Genomic DNA, 12,001 nt, shown 5'->3' with positions numbered 1-12,001 from the left:
TGCATCCTTCCAAAATAGTACTCCAATTATGACATCTTGAAAATCTTATTTTAATCACTTCAGTACTGGCAGTCATGTACACAACAACTGAGCTCCAAACTCTGGATTCTCTCCCTAGGCATTTTCCCTTTTCACGAGTGCCCCTTAAAGTTGTCCTTTTTGGTCATCTTCCCTAGTTTCATGCGTTGGTTTGGTATCAAGTATACACAGAACACAGAACAGCACAGAAACAGGCCATTTTGGCCCATATGTTGTGCTGAACCAGCTAAAAAAAATCAAAAACACCCACTATTATTTGCATGGTAAAACTTTTCACTGAATTAGGTGAATAACAACTTCCAAGATATTTTTCAAGAGCTAATTATCAAAAGAGATGCTATGTGGGAAAAACATATACTTAATATTCACAAAGTAGAAGATCCATTCTCTTGTAGTCTTCAGTGAACAAACGGACAATATATTTGAGCCCAGTCTCCAAACGTAACCATATTCAAGCTTTGTCTAGGTACTACAGAACAAAGACTGAATTTGGGGTGCTCCTGGTTCTGGATCAGAGGCAACGTGGATTGCACAGCTTCTCACTCATGTGAAGTGGCTTTGCAAACAAGCTACACTCCAGCAAGACACTTCTTGGAGCTGAAGCACAGCACAGCAGTGAAGAAGATTGAGAAAACCTGGTGCAATCACACAACCTTCCTTGACTCCAACAACCTTTCAGAAAGGTAGGCATCAAAGAGGTAAATCATCAGCACCAGTAAAGTCTTCAGTATCCTGAAGAAATTATTGTAAGATCAAGACTCATCCCTTCTTTCTCGTGTGCCTGAGATATAAACTACCAACAATAGACAATTCAAAATACTGGATAGATATGACTCACACCAAATCTGCAAAATCCTCCAAATCGACAGCCAAAACTTGAAAAGCAAGTCAGTAACCTTCCAAAACCAACATTTTCAGCATCGAGGCCCTTATTACATTGAGACAACTGCAAAGGGCAGGTCACATTGTTCTTGTGCCTAATGGCAGATTCCTAAATCAATGGTAATTGAGAAACAAACTAGCAAAGAAAAATAGCATGGGAAAAAAACAGGATTGACAATGCAGGTTGGCTAGTATTCCATCTCAGTGCATTGCAGGAAGTCTCCAGGATGTTAAATAGAATAAATATGTAAGAGCTAGAAAGAAGGAGCCAGTGAACCAGCTTTGATGCTAATGCTCTAGCTGTTGGCTATGTCATTAGATACCACACACTTCAAGATATTCACTAATGTTAGGCATTCATGCAATTCCGAAACAAACATTGCACCCTCTTTATTAAACATTCCCCCAATGGCAATGACATTATGCCTATGATTCGATGATTCATTACTTTAATAGAAGACATAAATGTACACTGATTATGCCCCCCACAAACAGTTTTAGACTGGATATTATATGTAAATATAATCAGCATGATTTAGGGAGTATCATATTTGAGTCTATTCATGTCTTATATGGGGAGGTTATATAAAGTATGTTTCTAGAAGCTTCTCCTGGTACTTCATTATTTGAATCAGTGTTTTCTCATTGGATGACTTTTATCTACAAAGTTCAATGGAATTTTCCTTATAGGGATAAAAATAGCTGACAGTAAGGCAGTACCATCTTAGCATCTTATTTCTCTTGTCCCTCTCTTTGCTTAGCAAACATCTATCACAGTCAGTTTCAACTTCCTCTTGTTCTATCAATGCTTAATAAAACTATCACAAAACATCAAGTTTTGTGCCTCTTTCTTGACTACTGAAAGAACCTTGGGTTGAAACATCAGAATCCAATAAATGTGACATTTAATTTAGTCAATAGGCAGGTACTGCGAACATACATTTGAAGTCATTTGTAAAATATGCAACCATCCCTGAAATAGACACGTCAGCAATCCTTTAATATAAGTTTGAAAATAGATATGATCTGAAACCTGGTGAGAAACCACCAGTATTTCATTGGTAATTACATGCTGAAACAGAGAACCAGTCATTTATCTTCAATGATTTGTACTTTCCTGAAGAACTAATTTTAAAAAATATTTCTTGAACAATTCATAAAAGAACATTTTTTTTTAAAAAGTTGTGCTACAGTTCTACATGGATGTTTAAAAGTTAAGGATTATGTTTGCTGAGTAAATGTAACCCCTCAATTACTGATGGTATTTTCTTCCCTCACCACTTTCACATCTTTCTGAACTACATATTATACTCAAAGTCTCAGCTCAAAATTCATCCCCAAGCTACTCTTCAAATTCAGAAAAGTCAATCAATTAGAGAAATGGTGCTAATAATATTCATGAGTTCTCCTTTCAAATACTGTAAAAATCTATTACATAACAGTGTCTAGAAATGTTCAATGGCAGCAGCCCTTCAATTCTTCTCCATCTCCACTCAATTCATCTCTTTGATATTCCTCGCCCATGAAGGTTTCAACTCCACCACAGGTACAAAGGCTCTAGACAGCTCCTTCACACATATCCCAAAAATAGCAAATCAAGTTAAACACTAGAATATTAACATTTTCACCTTTTAAAGCACAGATCCACATAAATCTGTCTGCCTGGCTATGTACTACAAATAACTACTTGTTTCATCTAACTTTTGATCATCTCTGAATTGGGTTTGCCCAAAGTTCCTCTCTGAGTCAGTGATAACCAGACACAAGGAAGAGAAGCAATCTGAAAACCGAGCACCCGAGGAACATGGAACAGAGGTAGGTGGAGGTGCAGCAGATTCGTGTATTCTCTCAAATCTAACCCGACATGAAGATAGCACACTGAGAAACAAGCTATTTCCAAGTAATTCATTTTCCAAGGTTTCTAATATTTCCCCAAAGAATCAAGATCCAGTCAGTTTAAAGGAAAGCAGTGATGAAAATAGAATCGCTGCCTCAGAGTTGCAGCACCTGGGTGCGATCGTAACCTCTGCAAACTCCACACAGCCTCCCTGAGGCTGCTTCGGTATCCCGTTTCTTCCATAAGCAAAATGTACCGGTTAGTAGATTAATTGTCCCTAGTTGGGGGAAAAAACTGGCCTGGAGTTGATAGGAACATGAAAAGTATAAAATGGAATTAATCTGCAATTCACCTAAGGGTTGTATTCAGAACCAGTTAGTAATGTGGACATCTAACAGAATGTTATCATTTATTGCAAGGGAAATTGAATATTTAAGTAGGGGAATTGAATATTTAAGTAGGGGAATTACACTTCAGCTTTACATGTCACTGGTGAGATCACATCTTATTTAAGGAAGAATGCTCACGTGTTGGAAGCAGCTTAGACAATGTTTACTAAACTGATTTCAGGAATAAGCAGGAAAGTTTAGACAAGATAGGCCTGAGGTTGCTGAAAGAGTTAAGAGTAATCTGATTAAAACATAAAACATGTAAAGGGGGCTCTGACATGGTCGATATGTAAAAGTTTTGAAAAGAAGAATCTAGAATGTACTATTTGAAAATAAGTGTTCATCCAGTTGTGAAAAAGATGAATCTTCTTATTCTTCACAGAGGGTTTGATTTTTGCAACATTTCTTCAAAGGTGGAGGACACAGTCTCCAAACAATTTTTAAGACAACCTAGACAGAATCTTGATAAGCAAGAAGTGAAAAGGAATTTAGCTGATCTGATTAATAAGATTATCACTGATCTGACTGTACTATGGAGCTAGCTCAGGCAATTGCTTGGCCTGCTCTTGTTCCTAATTTATATGCTAGTTCATACAATATGTATTATGAATGAGGCTAGCCAGCAGATCCCACCACCCAGGACATGCACTCTTCTCGTTACTGCGATCAGGAAGAAGGTGCAGGAGCCTCAGGACTCACACCACCAGGTTCTGGAACAGTTACTACCCCTCAACCATCAGGCTCTTGAACCAAAGGGGATAACTTCAGTCAACTTTACTTGCCATTATTGAGATCTTCCCTCAACCTGTGGACGCACTTTCAGGGACTCTTCATCTCTTGCTCTTGATATTTATTGTTTGTTTGTTTGTTTATTAAATATTATGTCTTTCTTTTTATTATTTATAGTTTGTTGTCTTTTGCACACTGGTTGAACACCCAAGTTGGTGCAGTCTTTCTTGAATTTATTATGGTTAATATTCTATTCTGGATTTATTATGCAAACAAGAAAATGAATTTCAGGCTGGTCAATGGTGACATACATGTACTTTGACAGCAAATTTACTTTGTTCTTTAAATTACGACTCTTTGATTACGTAACAAATGCCAAAGGCGGTAACATGAAAATCTTTAAATATCTGTTTCCTTTGTAATTAATGCAAAATATATTTTTGAACAAAAGGGTCAATCTGAAGTATGGAGTGAGGCAACTTTGAAATTTTGTCAATTCACTGATTTATAAAGAACAGCTTTATACTTCTATTCTGATTCTTCACACACTTCTGTAAAGGCAGCTATGTCTTGTAAATAGCCACGTAATTCAAACCGAAACAGATTTAATTTACATATTATTTGTACAAGCTGCAGGTGAGCCAACATTAGGAAACATTCACAGCAAGAGCACATCAGTTTCTAGGTTCCCAACGCTCATTTAATAGATTATTCTACTTTTCAGGGTTGTTTTTCCATTCATAATATAATTACATGCACCAGTTCTAAATTTGACCAAAAGTAAACAAACAAAAAGTTTAACAAATAATGGTTGTTGCATCCAGAACTAAATGTTTACAACTACTGAAATTAATATGATTGCCAATTCCTTCCTATTTTGTGGTTTAAAGTTTGGCAAATAAGCCTCTCTTGGAGCCAACTATAATGACTGTTGGCTCTGACAAAACCAAAAAAGACAACTATCTGTTCAATACTGTTAAAATATTGCTCAGCAATTAAGCCTCAGAATTAATTTGCACAATTAAGCACACAGTAAAACAAAAGACTAGAGAAGTATTTTGAGAAGGCGTCTCTTTCTCCATGAACAAGCCTTTTCCTGGAATAATAGGCCACTCAGGATGGGATACACTCTTACCATCAGGAAGGAAAAATACCACTCATAAGTTTGGGCTGTATAAGTTTGAGACTAAATACTCAGGTCGTGTGTAGTGGGAACTAATTTTATGCAAAATTAATGTTTTTCCCATTTAAAAACAGCCAAAACAGGTTAATGCAAAACTGTATGGTACTTCTAATTGATTACAGAGGGCCTTGCTTTGAGCATGTTTATGGAGGTTCCCAGGTTATGAGTGCCCTGATTAAGGGAAATCTGACTTTACATAAATTCTCTCATACATTTTTAAAGCATTTTTCCATCCATAATACGTTTCATTGTGTTCATTAATGACTAGCAGCAGTATGTGCTCCATTAGGTCAGAGTAATTCAGAAGTAAATACAAGCAGGCTTTTTCCAACAAGATTGGTAAGAGTAGAACGAGACATCATGGGTTAAGAGTGAAAGATGAAATGTTTAAGGAGAATGTGAGAGGGAACCTCTTCACTCAGAGGATGGTGAGAGTGTGGAACGAGCTGCCAGTGGAAGTGGTGGATGTGGGTTCTATTTCAACATTTAAGAGAAGTTTGGATGGATACATGGATGGGAGGTGCAGGTTGATGGGACTAGAGAGATTAATAGTTTGGCATGGACCAGATAAACAGAAGGGCCTGTTTCTATGATTCTAGGTTAATTATGGCCAACATTATAGCGATTATTCAATGAAATGAAAGAATGATAGCAGATATGTAGAGTAAAGCAATACAGGATGCTATAGAAATCAGTCTTTTCTGACTTAATGGTGAAATCAGCTTTTAAACAGTTCTCAGGAACCCAACCTGTACTGTGGTTCTTACTTCAATCATGGTGAGCATTTCACAGGTCTGTGTTTGGAGTCTACGATAGATGGACTAACCTTCTACAACCCACTCTGCTCTGCTCACAATGCAATAAACTGCCAATAACAAGCTGGATCATCATCTACACCAAATAGTTCTGTATGCAAATGCTTAGTACAAATTGCCCATACCATTTTTCCAAGGAATGATTCCAAAACTTTGTTCATTCTTCTTTCGAAATACAATATGTTGCGAAGGCATTTTACACTTGCAGCCTAGCTTTAATCAGTTTTTATATTCAGTGTTGCTAGTATTATAGTTTTCTGCCCTGGTTCCTTTCAATTACCAATTCATAAAGAAAGTCCAAGGAACAGGAACTTGGGACATTTCAGCATACAGCAATTAACAATAATGACAAATTTTAAATAGCTCATTACTTTTTTTAAAACAAATAAATTTGTTTCATTGAAAAGCATTGGACACCAAAATGAAGTTAAACTTTCAAATCCTGTACTTACGAGAATATGGACCAGGCACTTCACTGGGTATGCAGCTATTTTAAGATTAACTTATATTTAGTTAGCCCCTTTAAATAAGCATCACTGGAATTCAATTAATAAAGCCACTAAGTCTAGCATCACATGAAAAGCCCCACAGCAACATATCAAACTTTGATTGAATTCAAGCTATAATTCAAAACCTGGACAATTAAAGGGGTCAGACTCTAAATAAGAAAGTTCTAAAAAAAAATAGCTATGGGTTCCAACATGAGGAAAATGTTTAATGAATTCTCAGATAAGATTCCATGTAGCATTCTGAATCTGTGCAATTATGATTTGATTAGAGTATCTGAACAGCAAATGTAAACTCACTGCCAGTGACATTCCTTTTAAAAATTATTAATAACCATCTTTATTAATGACGTGGACGTGCATGTTATCAGAATGATATGCACTCAACCTGCAGAGAATTCTCAGCTGTGGCAAGCACACCTCAGTATCTTGGAAAAACAAACCAATGTTTGACAAATCATTCTTAATCTGAACAATTCGGTTAGAGTATAAATATCCCCATTAAATATGAAACAAAAAATGAATGGCATGTAAATTTAGTTAAGTAGCTGGACAGTGAGAAAGATTTAAGTGTTGGAATGAATCAATCATAAAAGGTTTACAATTTCTCCCACTTTGCCACAGCTAAAATGAGCAGTTTGATATTCAATCTAAGGGACAATTCACAACCAAGTAAAGCATATTATTCTGTTCCTTATGACCTTCACTCTCAGCTTGAATACAGAGTTTAGTTTCCATCTCCTCACAGTAGTGAATTTAGCAGCTTCTGAGAGTATGGCATTGGAGGCCATTATTGATTCCTCTTTTTAAATTTTGATAAACTTGGTAGGTTGAAAGAACTGGATCTTTTGAGAAAGAGAACTGAATGTGACAAAGGGCAATAATATAATGAACTAATTGGGCCTGTTGTCAAAGAAGACTGATTATCCATGCCTGGAAATTAGTCGAGGCCAAGCAATACTGGATGCTGTTTTTCTTTGCCAGAGAACAGCAGAGCAATGGAATAGATTTGACAAATTGCGCATGAAAATGTTCACTGTATTCTCTCTCGAGAGAAGTGAACCTATTTCCAGCTAGTACAAAAAAAGCATAGGATGCTTAGAAATAAATAATTGTTAAAAAAAGGGATCAGTTGCTTGATTCCAGTAGTAGTTTTGATTGCCTACAGTGGTAAAGAAGTAAGATCCAGATTGTGTCCTCAAATATCCTGTGGTTTTAGAGGTAGATTTCATCTTTTCCAACAGATTACATGGTCGAGACATCACAACGATACAGGAGTTGTTGAATGAGCTACTTGATCTTTAACTGCTTAATAAATAATTAAAATCTGTAGCATCCAACCAACTCAAGCAGTGAACAAATGTTACGTTAAATCCACAAACATGGGGACAATGCCTCTTCACCAAAAATATCTTGACCATGGAGGCCAAGTAATTAAACTAATTTAAAGTATTTAAAGCAGAAACTTATAGGTACTTGATTAGTGGGAGCATCAAAGGTTCTAGGGAGAAGGCAGGAGAATGGGGGAGGTAAGAGAATGGGATTGAAAGGGAAATTCTGTCCATTTAGTTAGCGGACTAGGCCTTTCTGGCCCTTCCAACTGCACCATCCAGCAACCCTGATTTAAACCTAGCTTAATCATGGGATAACTTACAATGATCAATTAACCAACCCATTATGTCTTTGGACCATTGGAAAGAACAGCAAGATCCTGTGGAAAAACACACACATTCCACGGAAAGGACGTACAGATATGTCTTACAGGGGACACCCGGACTGAACTCTGAATTCTGATGCCTTGAGCTATAATAACATCATGCTAACCACTACGTCATCGTGGTGCCCCGTGATCAAATGGCAAAGCAGTTCCAAGTGGGATGAATGACATAATTCTAGTCTTATGGTCTAAGCACCCAAACAATCATATTGTCAAGTTCACCGATGACACGATGAGACAGTGGTGAGACAGACAACAGACAAAGGAGATGGTTATTAACTTCAGAAAAACCTGCACCAATCACACCCCTCTTTACATCAGCAGCACAGCAGTTTCAAGCTCTTTGAAGTGCATATTTTGCATAACTTTCATGGGCCCAGAACAGAACCTTCACAGTCAAGAAAGCTCAGCAATGCCTCTACTTTGAGGAAGCTGAAAAGTACTGATCCTTTCACACTAATACTCACAAACTTCTTCTATGGATACACAATGCAGAACATGCTAAAATGCTGCATCCATTTATGGTACGAAAAATGCACTGTGGCGGACAGGAGGGTTTACAATAGGTAGTTAAAACTACCCAACGCAGCACCGGCACTAGCCTCTATATATGCTGGTGTCAGCGTTGCACTGGGCAGTGTTAACTACCTATTACGGGGGGGAAGGGTGTGTGTGTGTGCACACGCGTGTGCCTGCAATATGATGAAGGATCCCATGCTTACAGACTGTTTGTCCCATTCCCATAAGTCACATTTTGTATATACATATAACCACATATAAGCTAATCTTATGTACATATGCCATATGCAATGGTTACTTGTACATCGTGTTTTAAAAGAATGATTTTATGTTGATTTTACTGTGCTTCTTCTGATTATTTAACAATTATTTCACTCTCCTTTACACATGTACTGAAGAATGACAGTAACTTTGAATCTAAACATGATTTTACTTTAAAAAATTAATTAACTAAAATGGTGCCAAATAAGTTCTTTTATATTGTACAAAACATTAATTGTTAATTATAACCAGTTTATTACATTAAGATTGTCACAATGATTCATTTTTGAGAATGTTAAAATGAAACATAATAAAGGAACCTTTTCGGTATAATAATTTAGGAAATTAGCAGATTCCTTAAGATGTTTAAGCATTTTTTAATAAATAAATAATCAATTCTAAAACTTTAACAAAGACAGAATTTTCCGTTTGTCTGTATCAGTACCTCATGTTTTATTTTTAAATCAACCCTAAGTGCTGCAAACTGTTACAACATTGCTGAATAAATAACCGCTTCTCCAGCCTCCAACCCTCCTCCTCTTCTTGGACACTCCAGGTTCTTTGCCTGCCCTGGATCTTTTCAGTTCCAAATGCCAACGAGACATCAACTGTCTCGACACCAGCATTCCCCTCTCCTCCTTGAACCTTACCTTCTCTGAATGCACTGCCCTCCACTCTCTCCCTACCAATCCCAATCTTACCATCAAGCCTGCAGACATAGGGGGTGCTGTGATAGTGTGGTGCACTGACCTCTACCTTGCTGAGGACAGGTGGCAACTCTCATACCTACCCCATGAAGATGACCCCACTCCAAACCATCAGAAAACTGTCTCCAATACCATCACTGACCTCATCAACTCTGGGGAACTCCCATCCACTGCCACCAAACTCACAGTACATTTACACTGCACTATTCGCTTCTATCTCCTACCCAAGATCCACAAACCTGACAGTCCAGGTAGGCCCATTGCCTCACAAACAAAGGAAGATCTGCCAGTGCTGAAAACCAAAGCACTGCACACACAATGCTGGAGGAACTCAGCAGGCCAGGCAGCATCTATGGGAAAGAGTAAGCAGTTGACATTCCAAGATCCTTCATCAGGGCCATTGTCTCTACCTGTTCCTGCCTCACTGCCTCACTGAACTTGTGCCCTCAAACCTTAACTCCATTCTGTCCCCTTTAGTTCAGTCCCTTTCCACCTACATCCTCAACATTTCCTCATGTGTTCGATCTCCTCAGTAACTTTTAATTCCCTGACCCAGACTGCCTCATTTTCATCATGGATGTTCAATCCCTATACACTTCTACCATCAGGAAGGCTTCAAAGCTCTCTGCTTCTATCTCAACCCTCAGCAATTTTCCCTCTGCCCCGCTCACTTTCTCCAGATTCGAGGTAGCCACAGGCCCCTGCAGGGGCCCCACCTATGCATACCTCTTCAAATCTTCTACCACTACATACTACATTGATTACTGCATTAGTACTGATTCATGCAGCTACGCTGAGCCTGTTAAATTTCATCAACTTTGCCTCTAACTTCCACCCTGCCCTTAAATTCATTTGGTTCATTTCTGACACTTCCCTCTACTTTCTCAATCTCTCTGTCTCCATCTTTGGAGACAAACTGTCAACTGACAATTTTTTTTATAAACCTACCAATTCCCAGTTATCTTGATTATACCTCTTCTCACCAAATGAAATGTATGATAAGGTCATACCTTTCATCTTCTAACAGTATTAACCAGATCATCAGTTTTTTAAAACTTAATTGCAACATGAACATTTAAATGGAGACAAAAAAAAACAGAAAACGTTGGGAAACCACAGGAAGTCAGGCAGGTCTATGAAAAGAGAGGAACGTTTAAGCATTAATCAGAATGCACTGTGCAGTTGATAAGAACTGGCAGACATTTCTATTTTTATGCAGCATAATCCTTAATCACCTGTTGCAAATTATCATTTTGCACATTTCCACACACAGATCCATTACTGTTGAATGTTTCACTTACTATTTTACAGTTGACTAAAAACATCATCAATAAGGCATCCAAAGTTGAACTGCTGTACACAGTAATTTGCCAGCTGTCTACTGATTATCTAAAGATGTATTATTATACAAACATTCATAAACAGTGATTCAATCAACTCTGAGAGATGTGCACCTTAATACATACTTTAAAAAGACGATCAACTTGCAAATATCACAGTAATCAAGATCTTTTCTATTTTAACAAACCCCATCCCCCTAGCTTAAAGTCCTGAGCTCTGAATTAACCCTTTTCTGAAGGCATATGACTATGGTATGTCATGGAGAGGAGAAGGGTCCACAACCACTCACTCACCTGAGTTGGCGTTTCTCTTCCTTCTCCATCGCCGCCACCATCCGCAGCCCCAAGCTGGACACAGTCAGCAGCAACAGCAGCAGCCTCCTGGCCGGGATTGAGGATAAGAACCTCTCACTACCACTTTCAACACCACTCATCAGGCCGGCTCTCACCCACTCGCACACCGAGAGCAGAAATGCTGCAGCAGTCTCCCATTCACTCACACACTCACACAACAATCATTAATGTAATGTCACCAGCTCCCGATCCCACCTCTTCCTGGTAGCCGCCATCTTTTGGTGACGCTAGAAAACTGACGTTGACAACTTCACTATCCCCGCCTTCCCATTCAACAGCACCACCGCTGATTGGTTTACACCCCTGCGATGATGTCACGTCCGTGGGAGACCTGTATGGCTTATCCTTCCTTCCATCACCGTGGCAATCCCGCCATTCTGCAGCAGGGCTTGTTCGGTGACACAATTTCCTGTCTGAAATAGCGCCTTTGTCTTGCTACCGGACACTGATTGGCTGCGGAGTTGTCAATCTGCTGGGTCTGGGCGGGAGCAACGTCCGGGAGTTGCAGCGTCGTGAGGGGCGGCCTGTTCGAGATGTTGGGTTGTGTTCAGACCGAGAATATTGTTCGTATTGTTGCTGAAGGCGGTGGTTATTTTATAATATGTAGAGACGATGTATTAGGTTTTGCGCTGCTATCCTGCTCTACATTCTCCAGTGAATTGCCCCGGGCTTCTGTGAAGTTGTTTGAGTATTGTCCTGTGTACTGAGGTACAGTGAAAAGCT

At 38.6% G+C, this 12,001-nt stretch overlaps 1 protein-coding gene across 1 annotated transcript in view; it reads right to left on the bottom strand.

Annotated features, from left to right (window-relative positions):
- Positions 1–11,524, bottom strand: part of edem3 (ER degradation enhancer, mannosidase alpha-like 3) — a 69,647-nt gene extending 58,123 nt beyond the window's left edge. The window contains exon 1 of the mRNA XM_059984526.1: positions 11,219–11,524. Within this exon, the coding sequence (XP_059840509.1) occupies positions 11,219–11,358 (140 nt within the window). The 5' untranslated portion in view covers positions 11,359–11,524. The remainder of the gene's footprint in view (positions 1–11,218) is intronic.
- Positions 11,525–12,001: the final 477 nt, after the last annotated feature.

The sequence above is a fragment of the Hypanus sabinus genome, chromosome 11, assembly GCF_030144855.1.
Source record: "Hypanus sabinus isolate sHypSab1 chromosome 11, sHypSab1.hap1, whole genome shotgun sequence".
NCBI classification, from domain to species: Eukaryota; Metazoa; Chordata; class Chondrichthyes; order Myliobatiformes; family Dasyatidae; genus Hypanus; species Hypanus sabinus.
Note: the sequence above shows the minus strand (reverse complement) of the source record. Positions and strands in the feature narration are given on the sequence as shown.